At 45.3% G+C, this 17,917-nt stretch overlaps 2 protein-coding genes across 3 annotated transcripts; one reads left to right on the top strand and one right to left on the bottom strand.

Moving 5' to 3' along the window:
• The first annotated feature begins 813 nt into the window (after nt 1-813).
• LOC120446585 (Krueppel homolog 1) lies at nt 814-14,920 on the top strand. 2 transcript variants are annotated; one of them, XM_039627609.1, is made up of 4 exons: nt 814-2,015; nt 11,405-12,126; nt 12,221-13,584; nt 13,652-14,920. In XM_039627609.1, the coding sequence occupies exons 2-4, from the start codon at nt 11,422-11,424 to the stop codon at nt 13,968-13,970; spliced, it is 2,388 nt and encodes a 795-aa protein (XP_039483543.1). In that variant the 5' UTR covers nt 814-2,015; nt 11,405-11,421; the 3' UTR covers nt 13,971-14,920. The 2 variants fall into 2 exon arrangements, with proteins under 2 accessions (XP_039483543.1, XP_039483553.1); XM_039627619.2 differs by lacking the exon at nt 814-2,015 and adding an exon at nt 9,694-10,184.
• Nucleotides 14,921-15,180: 260 nt separating this feature from the next.
• LOC120446597 (prolactin regulatory element-binding protein) lies at nt 15,181-17,442 on the bottom strand. The gene is made up of 4 exons (XM_039627631.2): nt 17,010-17,442; nt 16,006-16,953; nt 15,783-15,945; nt 15,181-15,729 (listed from the first exon to the last, which is right to left on the bottom strand). The coding sequence occupies exons 1-4, from the start codon at nt 17,148-17,150 to the stop codon at nt 15,644-15,646; spliced, it is 1,338 nt and encodes a 445-aa protein (XP_039483565.1). The 5' UTR covers nt 17,151-17,442; the 3' UTR covers nt 15,181-15,643.
• Nucleotides 17,443-17,917: the final 475 nt, after the last annotated feature.

The raw sequence follows: 17,917 nt of genomic DNA, 5'->3' as shown, positions 1-17,917 counted from the left end.
CATGGCAGAATGGGATTGACCATTTTAGCAAGTATAAAATGGTTAATTGCATTTGTTAATTGTAACCAGCTACTATTGAATTGTTTTAACTGAATATTAAACTCAAAATAGCTTTCCTGGAACTCTATTAACTTCCATTCATATTCTTCTGCTGCGGATATTAAAAATGTTCTAGACAAAAGCTGTATTTGAAACTATTACTTGTTTGGGGTAACATTTCTTATCATGAGCATGGACCTGAATTTGGGGGCAGCTATTTATGTGAATCTTCGATCTGCATCTTATCGAAACGATGAACCTTGCACGGTGACTGGCAAATCCAAATCACCGGCTATCTGAAACGGCCATACTCTTTGTTAACAAATCTGATGTTCGGGCTAGTCTTATTCCAAGGGCTACGTCATCCGGCGAATTTGAGTGCGGCGATAAGAACGGGGAGCCGCTCACACAACTACAATTCAAAACGTCGACATTTTTTACGTGTGCGGCGATATCATAATAAAAATTTTATTGAGTAAGTTGAGCGGTGCTGCCCCCGTCGCCGTCGCTGACGACTTCGCTGCCAGCAGAGGCAGCAACAACAATTGCGAATTATACAAAAACTGCGAAGGCGGCGAACCACCTTTATTAATTATTGCGTGTGTGTGTGTGTGTGTTATGGCAGCTGCGGCAAATGCCGGTTTACGCAGATACACACACATACATAGGCATACGTCGCAGCGACTTTCGTTATGCGCTGACTGCGCAGTAGACGCCGCTGCCGCAGCGAGCTTTGTTCTCGGCGAATTTTTCGGTTCTCGTATTTCTCGACGAGCAGGCAACGCGCACGGACGTTACGTTCTCCGAATTTCACGGGAACTTGGACCTCGAGTAGTTTTAGAAAGTTAATGCCCAGCAGCTGCGAAACGCAAAGAACCCAATCAAATCGTTATATTCTATATACCTACCAATCGATCTCGTTTGCCTTATGAAGTTGAAGTAAAGTGGTGGTCGTTAAGTGTTATAGTTTCAAACGCAAGTGCAATTTCTAAATCAATTTTTTACGTTGTGTGTACGGTACAACTAAAGACTGACAGCTCTGATATATCGGAAAGCCGAAATTAAGTTCAATTCCGGCAAGCTGACACAAACAGAGATAGGAAGTGCTAAGAATTAGTGAATTACTGAAGCTGTATAACGTTATGTGTGTTTGTACATATGTATGTATAGCCCGAATACTACATAACAACCTAGGTCAATATTGTTTAAAGTGGCGTGTGAATGAATGTGCGCAGAGATAACAACAACGATTGCTAGTTGCTCAGCAGATAATAAACACACACAGACATACACACACACACTCGTGACTAGAACATATTCACGGAAATCGGAAAAGAACAACAATAGCAAAGGCAACAGCAAAAGCTACATCAGTGCTTCAGAGACGACGAGTGGTGCAAGAGAGCAGCACGATTCTAAACTTGAAACTAATAATTTTATAATATCAAAGCGCGAAGGTTGACGACGAGTGACGAGTGGCTTGCCCGAAGAGAGCCGAGTGAACCCGAGTGCCGCACATCAAGTATACGTACGATCGCTTGCTCAGCGCCTTTCAGTGCTAGCCAGCTACCACCAACAATAACACCAACAATAACAATAGCAATAGCAATATTACTGCGAAACGAAAAACAGAAACGTTCCTCTTCTAACGGTCTCAGTGGATTTTGTAATTGTTCATCGGCAACTGCGAAAAGGAGAGAGAGACAGAGAGAGAGAGAGGGAGAGATTTGTCGCTGCGATTGCGATTACGGTTACGCGGCGCAGTGAAAAAGTAAAAAGTTTAGGCGGAAAACACTTGCCTCTGGTCGATTTGCGTGTTTGGACGCGCACTCCCTCAGAACTTGTAAAAAAAAAAGGAAAAACTCGGCGTAGCAGCAAAACAGTGATCACACATCAGAAGCCCAACTTGGAATACCTATTGCGGTCGAGCAGGACTTATAAACTGAATTCTACGGATTTTATTCATCAATTATATGGTGAGTTGGTTTTATATAGTCTATTTAAAATTATTTTTTTTTAAATTAGCGGCATTCCAAAAAGAAACTTTAAAATTCGAGTTTTATTTTCTCCTATTTCATTGTTCAACATGTCGTATACGCAATACAGGTGACTTATCCTGAAAATCCCCCGCAACTTACGTCAATATAAATATGGCACGGCAATGATAAGCGCCAAAAAAGTATCACAACAGACCTATAAATACGCAATCAGAACAAAAATCACACATTCGCCCCATGATGCACCCATTTATTTTCCTCTGGTCATTTTCACCCATTACCGCAATGCAGTATCTGTTGCCACAAGGAAAAAAATTCCCAAAAACTGCTACCTTACCAGCTGTTTCATGGTGACTCAAAAGCCAATTAGCTTAAGAATCGACCTTTTGAGTCATCATGACAATAGGCTAATATAAATCGTTCTAGGTATTCGCCACTTTTGATAGTGGCTCTATCGATCCTCAAGAGGGGTTTCCTAAGCAATGGTGACTCATGTGATGATTCACTGTTTGGGGGTCTAAACACTTGACAGGATCATGCCATCCATTTGTGATAGCGAAACCATATCAACAGGTGATCTGTTTACCAGAAGCCCCATAGAAAGCAAAAGCCTCGGCGAACTGAAGCAATTATTATTTTTATTATACGATCGATAATTATAGTCTTCAACATAACTACTTAAATTCGATTACCTTCAGTATATAAGGACGATTTGGGCAGTAACCAGAGCATTAGGCAAATAAGCATGACAATTCAAATTGTTTATAATAAGTATTCAACTTGACAGTCATGTTTGGAGATTCGTATCCATAGCTCTGGTTAGAAATTTGATTTGATTTTATCACACCTTTTATCAAATCATTTGCCAATTTTGTGTCCGAAGGTCAGTGCCAACGTCAGGCGAAAGAACAAATCAACGAGCTCAACAATTCGGAAAGTAACACCAACTAGCTGGTTGCGAAAAAATTCTTTGCTGTTTTAATCTCGGAGAATTGATATTGAGGTATTTATGTTCACAGGAAATTGTCGTCGCAGGGCACAAAAACAAAAATGCCGATTAAGAAGCGAGAAAAATACAATAAGTTAATGCTGGGGTATCGCTATCGCAGCCGTTGCCATTGCCAAGCTGATTTGATTCGACTTTCATTCTTTTCGGGGCCGCACTCACTTGGGTTGTCGTAGCTGCGTTCATTCACGTTCCACCTGTTGGCACTCTTATCAAAGCACTCTGGCGATATTCAAATGTACGCTTCATGTGGGAGCAGCAGCTGCTTTATGAATGGTGCCGTGCTCAGATTGTATGGCACTGGGAGTTGGGGATGCCAAGATATATGACCGATTCCACGATTATGTAGCTTATATGTGGCGATTTCGCCATAAAAAGTTGGAAGGCGGAAATGCTAACTGGTGATAGTGAGTTTTGGTCGATAGAGCAGGCGAAATACAATCGAATTGTATCTGCCGCATTTGATAACTTGCCATTTCAACGATTCAATTATTATAATTATTCAAATATCATATTTCCAAACTGTATTTGTAAAGCATTCTGAGCATATCGACTTCGCCCTTTCTAATCGTATAATTTTGTATCTTTGGACCTGATTGTATTCCGCAATTATTCTTAGCGCTTTTAACTTGGCACTTTAGCAATAAACCAAATAAGCGATATTTATAACTGGAATTTATTTTTAGAGCAGTCACTTGTTTCTGGTCGTAAATGTGCAAACTGCGATCAAATATCAGCGAGTATCAGAAAACGAAAGCGAAGAGCACAAATGAAGCGAAGGCCTTATCAGGCATTCTTAATTCTCCGGTTTCATGCAGGCTATATTTTCGCCATATATTCGCTATATATTCGCCATATTTTCTGTCACATTTTGGACCGACAACCGACCAAGTCACATGACCAACTCGTGGCAAAACCCTCGAATTTGGACTGATTAGGCGACCGACGACCTACCCTTTGCCTACCCCATTGAGTTTTATGTTAGAACGCAGCGGCAACAACTAGGGAGACTTTTGTTGCTCTGTACCTGTATTTGTATTTGTATCTGTATCTGTATCTGTATCTTTAGCTGTGGCTGTGTATCTTTGGCAGATACACACAACGCACTGACTCGAGTCCAGATATTCTAACGCAAATGGGGAATAAAGCGTAAAAAGCCGGTTCGCAGACATGCGTAAAACCTGCGCCTGTGTGTGTGTGTGCCTGCACGCGTATCTGTGTGTGCTGCCAAAAATTTCTGTATCTCTATAGGCACCCCCATGGCTCCACCACCCCTGCCCCTGTCCCCGCCCTGCCTCCCATCGAAACCGCCATATTTTTGTGAATTTGTTACTGGTGCCGTTTTGGAAGTTCTTCGGAAGCGTTGTTGCTGCTATCGCTTGTTTGTTTATCAAGTTCGAGTGGTGTATATACACACATATATGCATATATTTAGGATGTCTACCCACTCGCCCACCCCCCTCTCGCCACTCCAATTGTTGCTCTTTTGATACTTTTATAAATAAAAAATGTTGACCTTGGTTAACAAATTTTATAGCAGCTTATATTCTGTTTCTTGGTTCTTGTTTCTAATTGCCGGTGCTGCCAATATACATACATACACTTTTTGTTCGGCAAAAAGTTTTCTATGGTCAGTGTCTTGTGAATTTCGTTATTCAAATGTACATACGCAAGTTCTTGGGAACTTTATTGATATAAGGGAATATACACGTGTCGAAAACCCCATGATAAGCTTTTTTTAAATGGGAAACGCACAACTGTTAATGTTTTCTAGATTATTGTTATCTATTAAAAAGTCAAATGATAGTTTATGATGGCCTTTCTTCGAATTTAAGGTTTCATTAAAAATATTTCATCAGTTAGGGGAATTCATTGAATATTATAAGTAGTGCTTATTTCCGGAAAGAAATATAGAGGTCTTATCTAGAATTCTTCAAAAGTCAGAAGATGACCAAAAAAATTAATATTTTACGAAATTACGAACAAAATAAACAGCTGGTGATTAAAGTGATTTTGCTGTCACTTCACTCTGACAAAGGCAAATTCCGAAATACAATGATTATTCGATGTTCTTCATAAAAACGTTAAATTACTGTGTGGCACACAGATACTCAAATTTGTACATAAGCGTTATGCGTGTATGTGTGCACACACACATGAGCAATGCAGCTGCAGCTGTGTGCATTTGAATTGCACGAACTGCACGAGTGTGTGTGTGTGCAAAATACAGCAGCAAAAATGTTTGCCAAGTTCAAGGACAAGACTGCAGCGTCGCGTCAGCTTTTGACGCTGCTCGTTGGCTGTACACGCCACAGCTGAGCTCTTTCGTACCGAGTGCCCACTGTACCGAGCTGCGTTTGAAGGCCAGTTGCGCTGCTCCGCAACTCAAGTTCAAGGCAACGAAAATGGGCAGTAAAATGTGAATATTTCATAACAATGTGCTTAATCAAGAGCAGCTAGATTAATCCAATAAAATGCATTCGGAAAGAGGGCTGCATTTCTGGCAAGTACTTGGCACAACTTTTGTGGCTAATGGCAATCAACCTGTCAAACTTGTTTTTGCCAAAAAATAACACACACACATTCTCAAGCTGCTTCTGCAATGTTCAATGTATCCGCAAGATACACACCGCGTTCGGAATCTTCCGCTGAGTAACTGGTGTAGAATATATAGTTAATTGGCATTTGATGTGTGCGCATCACGATCACTTCAACGCGACCAGTTCTGGCAACACACACCCCCCAAAAATGATGGGCCCTTCGATTTCGTTAGTCAGAGTGTTTATCCGTAATGCCGGAAGCTTTCGGCTAACACGTTTGCCTTCCCCTAATGCAGCTTCAAAAATCAAAAAAAATATCGAAAGCTTCGGCACTCCCCCAAAAAATAAATGAAAAATGTTCACCCGAATGCGTGTGCCGAGTTATTTTTAAGGTGCAGTAAAAACCGTGTTTCAATTTGGTGCCAGAACAAAAGGAACGTAACGAGTATGTAAAGTGAATTCAATCCCCCTTTCGGACAAAGAACACAAAATTCGGCACGTATGTACATATGTATGTACGTACATATTTATGTATGTAAAGGCGGCACTTGTGCATGCCGCCCCTTTGTTGCTTCTTTTTTGGGATCTCTGCTCGTATTATTTATCGTACTTATTTTGGGGGTTTCACAAAACATTATGTATTGACTGTGGTTGCCCAGCTTCGTGCCCAGCTGTATGTGTATCTGTCTGTATCTCGATCTGAATCCCCGCCCTCCCCCGAAGAGCAGTGTTTTTTGGGGCTTCTTGCGGCACCAAGACACTCATACGTATTTTTTGGATCTCTTTTCTCTACACTTTTTGAAAAAATATCGCTGTGAGCTTTTTTTTTTGTAGTTCATTAACCTTTGGCTGAATTGAGGTTGCTCCGTCGCCAGCGACGTCGCTTGCCGCTGATGGCAGCGTTTTATCGAGCAGAATTCAAGTTGAAGCGGAACTGCGTTAGGCAATTCTGCAACTGCATTTAAACCAGTTGTTTTTTAAAGAGGTTTTATTACTTCTGTTTCTTGTCTGATAAAATATGTATATACAAATATTTTCCTATCCTTCCTATTTGGATACATTACCTTGAAATCTAACAAAATCCTTCGAAAAGCAAAAAGTGTTTAAAAAGTATGCAATGCAAAGTTGCCTAGACCTCACACACACACACACAGCGGTCATAGAAAAAGTTCGCCTGCAGCGCCAACTGCAGCGTCGACGCAGGCAGCGCGGTCGCTGCATTCTCACACTCTCGTCGCAGTGGCTGCGACATTGTGTGCGTCGTGCCTACTCACCCAAACTCTCTTGCTTTTGCTCGCTCTCGCTGTTGTCTTGAACTTGAACTACACGTGGAGGGCGTGCATGGGTTTTCGACTCGCTCGTCGGGCAGCAGCAACACGGGCTGCCGTAAGGAGGTCGTGCGCGAGTTTTCGACAGCCTCACAATCAATGCGCGTGTTGACTCGCTCTTCTTCTGCTACTTTTCACCCCACTCTCTCACACTCATTCTCGCTCTCGCTCTCGGCAATGAGTAAGCATGTTGTTTGCGGTGACTGTTGCAGTGGCAGCAACAACACAAACAACAACGCCCAGTGGGTGGGTGTGGTGTTGGATGGATGGCCAAACGAAAGGGAAGGTTTCCTGGCTGCGCCATTTCTGTAGCAAGCGTTGTATGTACATACATCTGTATATTTATATGAATGTACATATAGTGATACACAGATGTTAAAAAAGTGAAAATACGTCATTGTGGTGCCACCTTCTGCAAATGTATGTACATACATACATATGTACGTATGTGATATCTGTATTCGCATTCTAGCGCTAGTATTCAATTTCGCCAACTAGCGCAACGTGAGGTGGGAATATTACGCCACATTTGCCAGCTTCGCGATTAGCTCCCTCACCTCACCCCCTTCTACACCATCCCCTGCGCGAGTGTGTGTGTGTGTGCGTTCTCGCTCATTGTACCTAACCGTAACTCGCTGCCTGCCTGCGTGCGTGTCTTTGCTTTTTGACCTAGGCCAACCGCTAAGCCCACGCAATTTGTGCGTGGCTCGCCAGCAGAGACGCAGACTGTGGCAGAGGCGGCGACAGAGCAGCGACAGAGCGGCGGCAGAGCAGCAGCAGCGCAGCCTAAGCTCAGACTTCGTGTCTAGACCTTCGCAATATAAATACAACACTAAAGTAGAATGCTAAAATTTCTAAATCTGGCATGTTCACTCAGTCACACAGCTCTGTCATGTTTTAGTAACGTTATGTTCCATTTTATTTTCGAAACGATTATTCAAATTCCAATGAAACATTTTCGAAATTCGTTTTGAGAAGCATAATATCTACATATAAGGACAGCATACAGTTTGTAGGCAGTTTGAAATTGAATATTCATATGTATATGCATCTATCTATTTTAAAACTTTTATAATTTTTATCACTCCAAACTTAATAGTGCTTCTGACTGTAAATAAGAATTTAACCACAATTAAGGCAGATAAAGTGCCTACCAAAAATGCAGAAGGTGGAATTTTCAATTCTTCCGGCCATATTTCGCCCCAGGGAATTTCCAGTCACTCCAATTTCATTCGTTCAATTTCAATATCTTATCGCTGTTTATAGTTCTCGTGTGATAAGTCAGCCCACAGCTCCAACTTTAGTGTACAATTTCATTGAGAGACTTCCACTGAATTGAAAAACTGCGAGCGTGTCGTGTTTTATCGCCCAATCTTATCAGGCTCATCGAACCTCCGCTAGAATATGTAAAATGGTACCACAGTACTCCGATTGGAATGGATACTCCCGACGGAAGCAGAAATAAGTTCGTAAACAAATTGGATTCGAGTGGGAGAAGCGGAGGGAAAAGCTTACAATTTGCTTATATTTTAGTGTTCAATGACCCCATCAAAAGTCCACAAAGAAGACACCAAAAACCAACACCGAATCCAAGTCAATGCATGTATCTGTATCTTTCCGTATGTATCTGCACGTGTAAGAAAGCTACGTGTAAATAGAGCGTATTTTTGAAGGAAAACTGGAGGGAATTTAATTATATTTACAGCATAAACATTTATTGTTAGTTGTATTGTTATGTTTAGCTTAATACATAAAAGCTGACATATGTTAAGTTTAAGTTTGTATCTAGCTTTCATACTGCCTGCCAAGCAACTTTACTGATCTATCCAAACACAGCGATCACTTCCAGCCAAGACCAGTTTCAAGTCGCCGTATTTCAGAGCTATCCCAACAATATAACGGCACTTCAACTTTTCCGAACCGCAGCTGACCCCCTTCCCCCGCTTTTCCCATTCTAGCTGCCCCCCACAACTCATAAGAGATAAATGTATCTTTTTTCCCCCGAAATACTGTATCGTTCATACCTTTACAAACTTTTTGGTCGGGCTGCCCAACAGAGCACGAGCTCACGAATCGGGGGATCGGTGATCATTCGCTGCCCTCCACCTCCGAAAACACCACACTCACTCACAGAAATAGTTTTTGTGTCGAATGTTAATGAACTTTTGCGCTAGTTTAACGCACAGCCAGCCGAATAAACATCAGGCACAATAACAACGAAAGCCGATAAAGTTTTTTGAACCTGCCTTCACTGAAACTTTTGTATTTCAACATTTGCTTCTCGTGCTCATTCTGTTTTTATTTTTTTTTGGGAGGTTTCTTATAAATGTTGGGTTGTTGGGTTGTTGAAGGTGGAAACTGGTCGTTGGCTTTCTATGGTTGGACAGCTCGATAGATCCCTGAGATTTTGTAGCCTCTAAACGCACATTTGTTGATACTATAAGCTAATTGGTATGCTAAGTGTGGCAAGCAAGTTGAACTTTGTTACTTTGATAAATAATAATAATAATAAGACTGCGATAAGAACTATCAGAACTTATTGCCTAATTCGTTGTATTTATGGCTCAAATGCTAGAATCTTATCTATGAAAGCCCAACTAATTACATCACTCAAGTTCAAAGTTTATTCACTACTTGTATACATATGTTCATTTCGTTAGAAATAAAAAATGTCGCAGATATCTTAGATACCAATGAAATTTCCCTGAACTCGGGGAATTTTTGGGTTGTCGTAAAGCACTCAAACTCTGAAAGAGAAACACTCGAAAATTCCCCTTGACATTGCACTCAAACATTTTCCAATTCAGGGAAATTTGGGATCTAATGGGAACATTCTTCTTGTTGGTGGTTGGTTTTTCCGTGACGGGGTTTGAGGCAGATTTTTCGGGAACTCACCCACCAGTCTCCGTCACACCATCGAACCGAAAACCTCGAGAGCGGCGATGTGAACATAATCCAAATCACATTCTACTTCGCTAAGTGTTGTTTGTACGGGTGTTGTGCGTGTGTTTGTGCGTGTGTGTGTGTGTGGTCCACACCTCGAAAATGACCGACTTTTCAATGAACGATATTTTGAGATCATTCAGAAAAATGCGCATGAATAAAGGCTCGGGCCAAGGCGGTCAACACCACCAATACCGCAACCATCAGCATCAACAGCAGCCTCCGCAAAATATGCAGCACTATCAACACACCTATCCCGTGCAGCAGTCGAAGGACTTGAAGAAAATCATCAAAATCATCAAGAAGAACCTGATCAAGGAGAAAATCACCCGTCAAATGAAAATCCTTGTCTGAAAATGTCATGAAACGAGTTAAAATGAATGAATAAAACTTAAGACTGCTGATAATTAACAAATCGAGGGACTGATACTGAAAAACTGACACAAGTTCAGCTAAAGTCTGATTTTGCAAAACCCAAATCAATGTATAAATTTACAAGTATACACATTTAATAAGAAAAGATCTCTACAAATTTACAAGACACGCAATTAGACTTGCTTGCAATTGAATGATTGAACTTTAGCAATCGAAAAGTATTATTAAGAAGCAAAATGACTGAAAGCAAGAATGATACGAAATCTTGGGCTCCCAAACAAATTTGGATCAAGGATGTTCTCAAGAAGTCGGGCACTGAATTGCTCGATATATCCAAGAGTCCATCCAAGGCTGTTGCCATCAAGAAATCGCCGGCGAAAGGTAATTGAGATGCTTTTCCGGAAAGTTCCGACCGAAAAAGTTCCCTCACGACGCCATTTTGTTTTGGTATACGCAATTCTCGGTTTTTGGGGGAAGTGGTGGGGTTCATACTATCATAACACAAAACACACAGAAAAAAAAGCACGACTCAGCGCGACTGAGTCAGAAAGTGAGAGCGAGCAGGATGGCAACGGGAAATGCCGGTTGGAAACCGTACGATTCGTAGTGCTGTCTCGCAAATATCCCAAGTGGGACATTTTCGAGGCAGGGTTCTCAATGAAATTGTGCCCACTTCCTCGGGCTCTCCCTCTCTTGCGTCTTCCTTCGCTTTTCCTCCCCCCATAAGCTCATTCGGGTTTTCCTTGTTGTTGTGGAAAACCCCGGCCGGCAATAACAGAAAGTGCGTAGTACAAATTCACGGGGTGGGTTTTTCCCCTTTACGCCCTTTTTTCCCTGGCTCTTAGGGGGCTCTTCCTAACCACCCGTATTGCACTTTCTATCTGCTTCCTTGTTTTTCCTGAGACGCAGAATCTGAATCGATGGGTGAAAAGGAGTTAGATTTTGTGCCATGGTTAAGCTGGTTAATATTCTGGATGAAAAACCACAAAAGTCGTGGCCCAATCAACCACTAGGATGTTAATACCAGATTCATACAAAAAATATATATTTAATTTATGTTATTTTATTTTGAATTAAACCTATTTAGGCTTACTTGGCTTGGAATTGAACATAGTTAGTTAGCTATCTTTTTATTGTCACGAATCTAATGTGGATCCTTCTTTCGCCCTCTTTCAGATTCAGCCACAACCAAAATGGTTTACTACTCCGCCAACCAGCTGCTCATAAAAACGGAACAATCTAGTCAGGCGCAGTTCTGCCTCCAGGTGCCGCCCCCATTGACGGCGACGACCACGGGCGTGGGCATCGGAGTACCGCCGTCCGGCGGCCAGCAGGAGCACTTCGAGCTGCTGCAGACGCCGCAGCAGCGACAAATGCAACTGCAGCTGCAGGACCAGCACCAGCAGCAGCAGGAGCAGCAGCAGTTCGTCAGCTACCAACTGGCCATCCAGCAGCACCAGAAACAGCAGCAGCAGCAGCAGCAACATGATAGTATTACTACCGCAGCTCCAACGGCAGCTCCATCAGCCCAGCGGATCAAGACAGAGCCCGCCGGCGGATTCCCAGCGGCAGGAGCCATGGTGTCGCAGGTGCGCAAGTCCAGCGGCGGCAAACCGCAATTCAAGTGCGAACAGTGCGGCATGACCTTTGGCAGCAAGTCCGCGCACACCTCCCACACCAAGTCGCACGCGAAGAACCAAGATCTTTCCCTCAATGGCGCCTCGGGAGCCGGCGTTGCGGTGCCTGCCTCATCCGCGGCCATCGAGCTCAATGATGCGGGTCTGCCGGTGGGCATACCCAAGAGTCCCACCATCAAGCCGCTGGCCAACGTGGCTGCCGGAGCGGATCCCTATCAGTGCAACGTTTGCCAGAAGACATTCGCCGTACCCGCCAGGCTGGTAAGTGTCACCAAACAGAGAAGCTGTCAGTAGATGGCGCATTCAATCTGCCTGGTATTGAATTAATAAACGTAACTCTTTCTCCTCGTTGCAGATCCGCCACTACCGCACCCACACCGGCGAGCGGCCGTTCGAGTGCGAGTTCTGTCACAAGCTGTTCAGCGTGAAGGAGAACCTGCAGGTGCACCGGCGCATCCACACGAAGGAGCGTCCGTACAAGTGCGATGTGTGCGGACGGGCATTCGAGCACTCCGGCAAGCTGCATCGCCACATGCGCATCCACACCGGCGAGCGGCCGCACAAGTGCTCCGTGTGCGAGAAGACGTTCATTCAGTCCGGCCAGCTGGTGATCCACATGCGCACGCACACCGGCGAGAAGCCGTACAAGTGCCCGGAGCCGGGCTGCGGCAAAGGCTTCACCTGCTCCAAGCAGCTCAAGGTGCACTCGCGTACGCACACGGGCGAGAAGCCCTACCACTGCGACATCTGCTTCCGTGACTTTGGCTACAACCACGTGCTGAAGCTGCACCGCGTCCAGCACTACGGCTCCAAGTGCTACAAGTGCACCATCTGCGACGAGACGTTCAAGAACAAGAAGGAGATGGAGGCCCACATCAAGGGCCATGCCAACGAAGTACCCGACGACGAAGCGGAGGCGGCGGCATCAGCTGCAGCATCAACGTCCGCAGGCTCCTCCGCCGGCTCGCCATCCCTGCAAGGAGGCAGCAGCAACTCGGAGAGCAGCAACCACTCGCCGCCCAGCTCGCCACCGGCCACAAAGAAACCACGCCAGGCACGCCAGCCGCGCGGTTCCAAAGCCGCTGCAGCAGCCACCCTTTCCATCCCTACCTCCTCGCCGCTCTCGCCCAGCTCGCTCAGCTCCACGTACTCGCCATCGGCTAGCAGCCTGGCCTCGCCACCACCCACATCGGCCCATTACCTGCCCGTCCAGATGGAGGCGGACGCCTTGAGCCGGGACAGCGGCGTGTCCAGCGCCCAGCCCGCCCACAGCACCTATGCGGACGAGGAGCCCACAGACCTGAGCATGCAGCAGGTCCAGGGTCAGGTGCCGGAAAGCACCGTGGACTACTACCAGGCCCCGCCGAGTCTGCTCGAGCTGCAGCCCCAAGCCGCTGGTCTCACCATTAATCCCGCCCTGCTCGAAGCGGCCAGCATGGCGCGTCGCCATCACGACAACGATGACCATGTGCAGGATGAGGATGTGCACGCCGCCGCCTGGCAAATGATGCAGTTGCGCCGCGGTCATGGCCCCTTACCGCCGGCGGAGCAGCAGCAGGCGCCCAACCACCAGGCACAGGTACCCACTCTGCACGTCAGCGATCTGGCCGCCAACTACGATGACACCCATGAAGCCACCGTGCTGATCGAGCACTTCAAGCGGGGCGATCTCGCTCGCCACGGACTGCACAAGGGCTATGCACCAGTGCCCAAATATGAGTGAGTATTTTGCTTGTCTTTGCCCTTTGGAGTTAAACTAAATCCGATTGTGCTTACCCGCTTGCAGATCCGCTCTACCCAATCCGGACATTGTGCGACGCGTGGAGGCGGCCATCGGCCTGCGATCCAGCACAGAGTCACCCGAACGGAGCTCCTCGCCGGAGAGCGACTCCCTGATGATGGCCGACCGCAACGTGATGACGCTGCCGCTGCGCAAGCGCAAGCACTACATGAACAAGGGCGACGACGGCCATGTGGATATGGAGAAGGCTGGTGGAGATGGCTCCTCTGCCGCCAATGGCGCCGCTTCCGTTGGCGCTGGGGATGGACCCGGTTCGAAGGTGATACGGATGAGCTCGGTCATTCAGTTCGCCAAGGCCTCGTAGGGGTCGGAGGCCACTCCCCCAATCAGCATTAAGACTGTCCAAACAAATTCTAACTGAAATTAGCTTAAGTTTATTCTCTGAGGTTCGGGATTAGGCCTGGAATAAAACCACAAAAGAGAAGGATGGATATGGCAGAGAGAGAGGCAGAGAGTTTTCAAGCAGCGAAAATGAAAATGCCAAAAGTATTAAAAAAGGAAAAAAATTTGTTTTAAAATTAATCTTACCTCCTATTACGTTTTAATGGCTTGATCCGATTTTTGTTGAGTGTTTGATTTGAAAACGTTTCCCCATATTGCAAAATTTCATTTTAGTTCGGCATATAGCATGTAGTTATAGTTTGTTTTCCTGTGTTGTCACTTAGTCAAATTGCAACAATTGGCATTATGCATATTAAGCATATTAGCATAACTAAGTTTATTATATATAAACGATCACTTAACAAGTCCCAATCCCAAACCGTACACAATAATAAGTTACGTGCATAATTATACACATATGATAATGATGAGAATGAGAACGAGAACGAAAAACAAAGGCCATATTGGCGCTTAATATTTATAAAATACCTATAATATAATACTTATTTATTATAAACTCTGCTCGCCAAACTTCTTCCTTCCCCTCCACCGTTAGTGTCAACCGCATCTTCGACATCATGTAGCCATCATTTTATATGCATTTTATACACTAAATAAGGGAAAAACTGAGGAAAATGGATCGGTAACTTTAATTTTACACACGGAGAATATTGAACTGATAAACAAGAAGAAAGCAAGCATAACTAGGTTTATACATTTTCAAACCAGAAGATAACAAATATAATTAAGAGCGTCAGCATAGTTTTTGTAAACGCAGAGTTAATACATAGTTTTAAATTGTAAAATCAAATATTGCATGAAGAAACGCAAGTGAAATATGAAAGTCAATAAACAAGCGTGAAATAAACAAAAGCGGTGTATGCCTTTTTTGGTTTCCATATAACTTAAAAAGAAACTTATCCACTTCGATGAAGTAATTTGATTCAATTTGGTATTGAATTTCATCAGATAGGTTAATGGATCCTTTTGCGTCGGGATTCCCTGAGATATGTTTCCTGTGCGTACTTCGGGTTCATCAGGATTGCTTTCTTAAAGCAATTGGCTCTATTTGTTATGTACTTACAAATCACTTCCCTGTGCCAACGCATTGAAAACGAATAAAAAATCGAAACTTCATTACTGAATGCATTTATATATCATTCACTTGTGACTATAAGAATGGTGTGCTAAACCCACCACAGTTCGATTAGCTAACATTTTGATTATAAAAATGGTTTTACATTCCCTTTGACTGCTTTAACTAGCCGCAGTCAGTATTTCCGTTTGCCTTCGTATACGTAAATGAAATATCAATTAAATTTAAAAAATCATGTACAACTGTCAGAGCTGCCAAACGAGCAAACGCTTCATTTGCGGGGGCTAGAGAGATAAGCAAATTATGATACAACTAAGCAAACATTGCAATTAGTATAAGAGATAAGGCAGCCGGCACAAACTCTACACTTAAATTAATTAACATGATGGAGGGTGGGACGAGGCGGAGTTCTGAGGGGAGTTGTGGCTTATTGAAGAAAACTAAACCCTGTTTACAAACTAATAATGCAAATTGATTAACTCTCTTCTGGCCATTGAACATCAGATGCCAATGTATGAGCACAGCACGAACACGGCGAAAATCATGACGATCAGAAAGGCGATGGCAATCCAGGCGGGAATTGTACCTAAAAGAAGATGGCAGTGAGATAATTTCAAAGTTTGCTCGATTATTGCTTACGCCTTTGGGGCAGACTGTGGATGCAGACTTTGTTGTCCACGGAAATGGACAGAACGGCTGCCTCCGTGTCGCTGGAGATGGGCGGTCCCTCCTCGTTGGTGATGGGCAGGAACTGAAGGCCAGTTACGAACATGGAGTGTGCATGGGGAATGTGGAGCACGCGCTGTCAATACAAGAGCGGGTTAGACTTCGAAGTGTCGTGTGATTACCAACCTCAGCTTACCTGCAGACTGAATGCAATGTACATGGATACGCTGCCCGAGAACATCGTGCCGACGGCCACGAATCGACCGTCGTCCCGCACCGCCAGTGACGACAGGCTTTCGTCAATGGCAACAGACTGACGCAGCTGCCCGCTGGCACTGTCCCAGTGCTGCAGGAAGCCACGCTGCTTTCCCACCTTGCCCAGCGGATTCGCAATGGTAAAGAGGCGGTAGTGGTCCTTTTGCGCCTCCACGGTTCCGTAGCGGCACCGCTTGAACAGGTACTTGGCCCCCTCGGGCGTTTTCCACTGCAGCTTGTGTTGCAGCTGCCCGCTGGCCAGGTCCCACACCAAGCCCTGGGCATCCTTGGAGATGCTGGCAACGAGCTTGCTGTCGGGACTGAAGTCCAGGTCATCGATCTCCTTGCTGTGCGCCGCCAGCTCCGCGGCCAGCGTCATCTGGGGGAAAGTCCACACGCGCAGCTTTCCGTCCGTGCCGCCAGTGGCCATTAGTCGGCCGTTACCGCTGATGCGCACCACGCGCTGCAGTGGCTCGGCACCCTTGAGGAAGTCCGTCTGGACCACATCCGCCGCCTGGATGTCGAAGTGCAGTCTCTGAAACTGCCGCAATATGTCCGCGGTGGACAGCGGTGGCCTATGACCGTTGGCCACCGGCTCCACACCCGAGTGTGCGTTGCGCTGGCGCACGTTGCCGTTCTCGTGCGGCCGCTCCTCCGGAACAGGCTTTCCGTCCCCGACGTTGACTCCGTTTCCATTGCCATCTTCCTCGGATTGAATGCGCGGCTGGACGTAGTACATCTGGCAGTGCGCCTCCTGGCCGGCGCACAGGTAGCCCCTCCGTCCGCCGTTGCGCACCGCAAAGTTCATCACCACATTGGCGCCGGTCTCGTGGCGCAGCACCTCCTCCGCACAGAAGTGGCTGCCATTGTGGTACAGTTCGTAGATCTCCTGGAAATATGAAGTGGAGCATTAGAGACATCAAAAGATGATGGGTCAGTTCATACAAAGCCGTTCGCCACTCCCGTCTTGCTGGAGCCACCGCCTCCGGCCACCAGAATGTGGCGACTGGTCAGCATGTCCACGGCGTACAGCGGGAAGTTCACGCGGGCCAGCAGGCCGTCGCTGGGACGGCGGGTGTGGGTCATTATCAATAATGTATAACAATCGACCGAACGCCGGGGGGCGGGGGGATTCGTGGGCTGGAGTTGATTGATTCGAGTTTATCAGCTCTGGCCGCGGGGCAGGCACATCTAATTGGGTCGACCGCTGGCGAACTCCGGCTGTCCAACTGGGCTGGCTGGGAATTGTTGGTCGCTTCAGTGAACGCTGCTCATGGGCCTGCTATGTGATTCCTATTGTGTTTTGGATCGAGAAAGTTGTCTTAAAAATCCACGTACACTGAATAGCGGTGGCAGGGCGAGCTATCGATTCATCGATACTTCGACAGATAGATGGATGGATGGTGCTGGGTGCCATAGCAGTCGTCTATTTTCAGCCTCTGAACAGGGCTGCCAGATCGCTGCGGTGCACAAACAGCTGGTGTATTGCAACGTTAACAGCTGGAAAAATTTAAATATGCACAGCTGGTCCTTAATCGATAGATAACTTTGAAATTAATCGCTTAAAGCTTAGCTTTTTTAACTAAAATTTGTTGGCCATTTGTATGCAAATAGAATACTTTGTTGACTCATCACCAACCAACGAACAACGTGCTTTGTAGTGTGTACCTTACGTACAACATGAACATTTACCCGGTACCACGTACCTAAAAAATTCTAATTTAGCATTGCCTTAACATGATTATTATGATATAGTTATGATTATGATATAGAATAATTATTCGCATACAGTACGTAATAGTAATAGCTGAAGTTTGTCATAACATAATAAAACATAATAAGACATCATAAAT

The sequence above is a fragment of the Drosophila santomea genome, chromosome 2L (assembly GCF_016746245.2).
Source record: "Drosophila santomea strain STO CAGO 1482 chromosome 2L, Prin_Dsan_1.1, whole genome shotgun sequence".
NCBI lineage: Eukaryota > Metazoa > Arthropoda > Insecta > Diptera > Drosophilidae > Drosophila > Drosophila santomea.
This window is presented reverse-complemented; position numbering and strand designations above follow the sequence as displayed.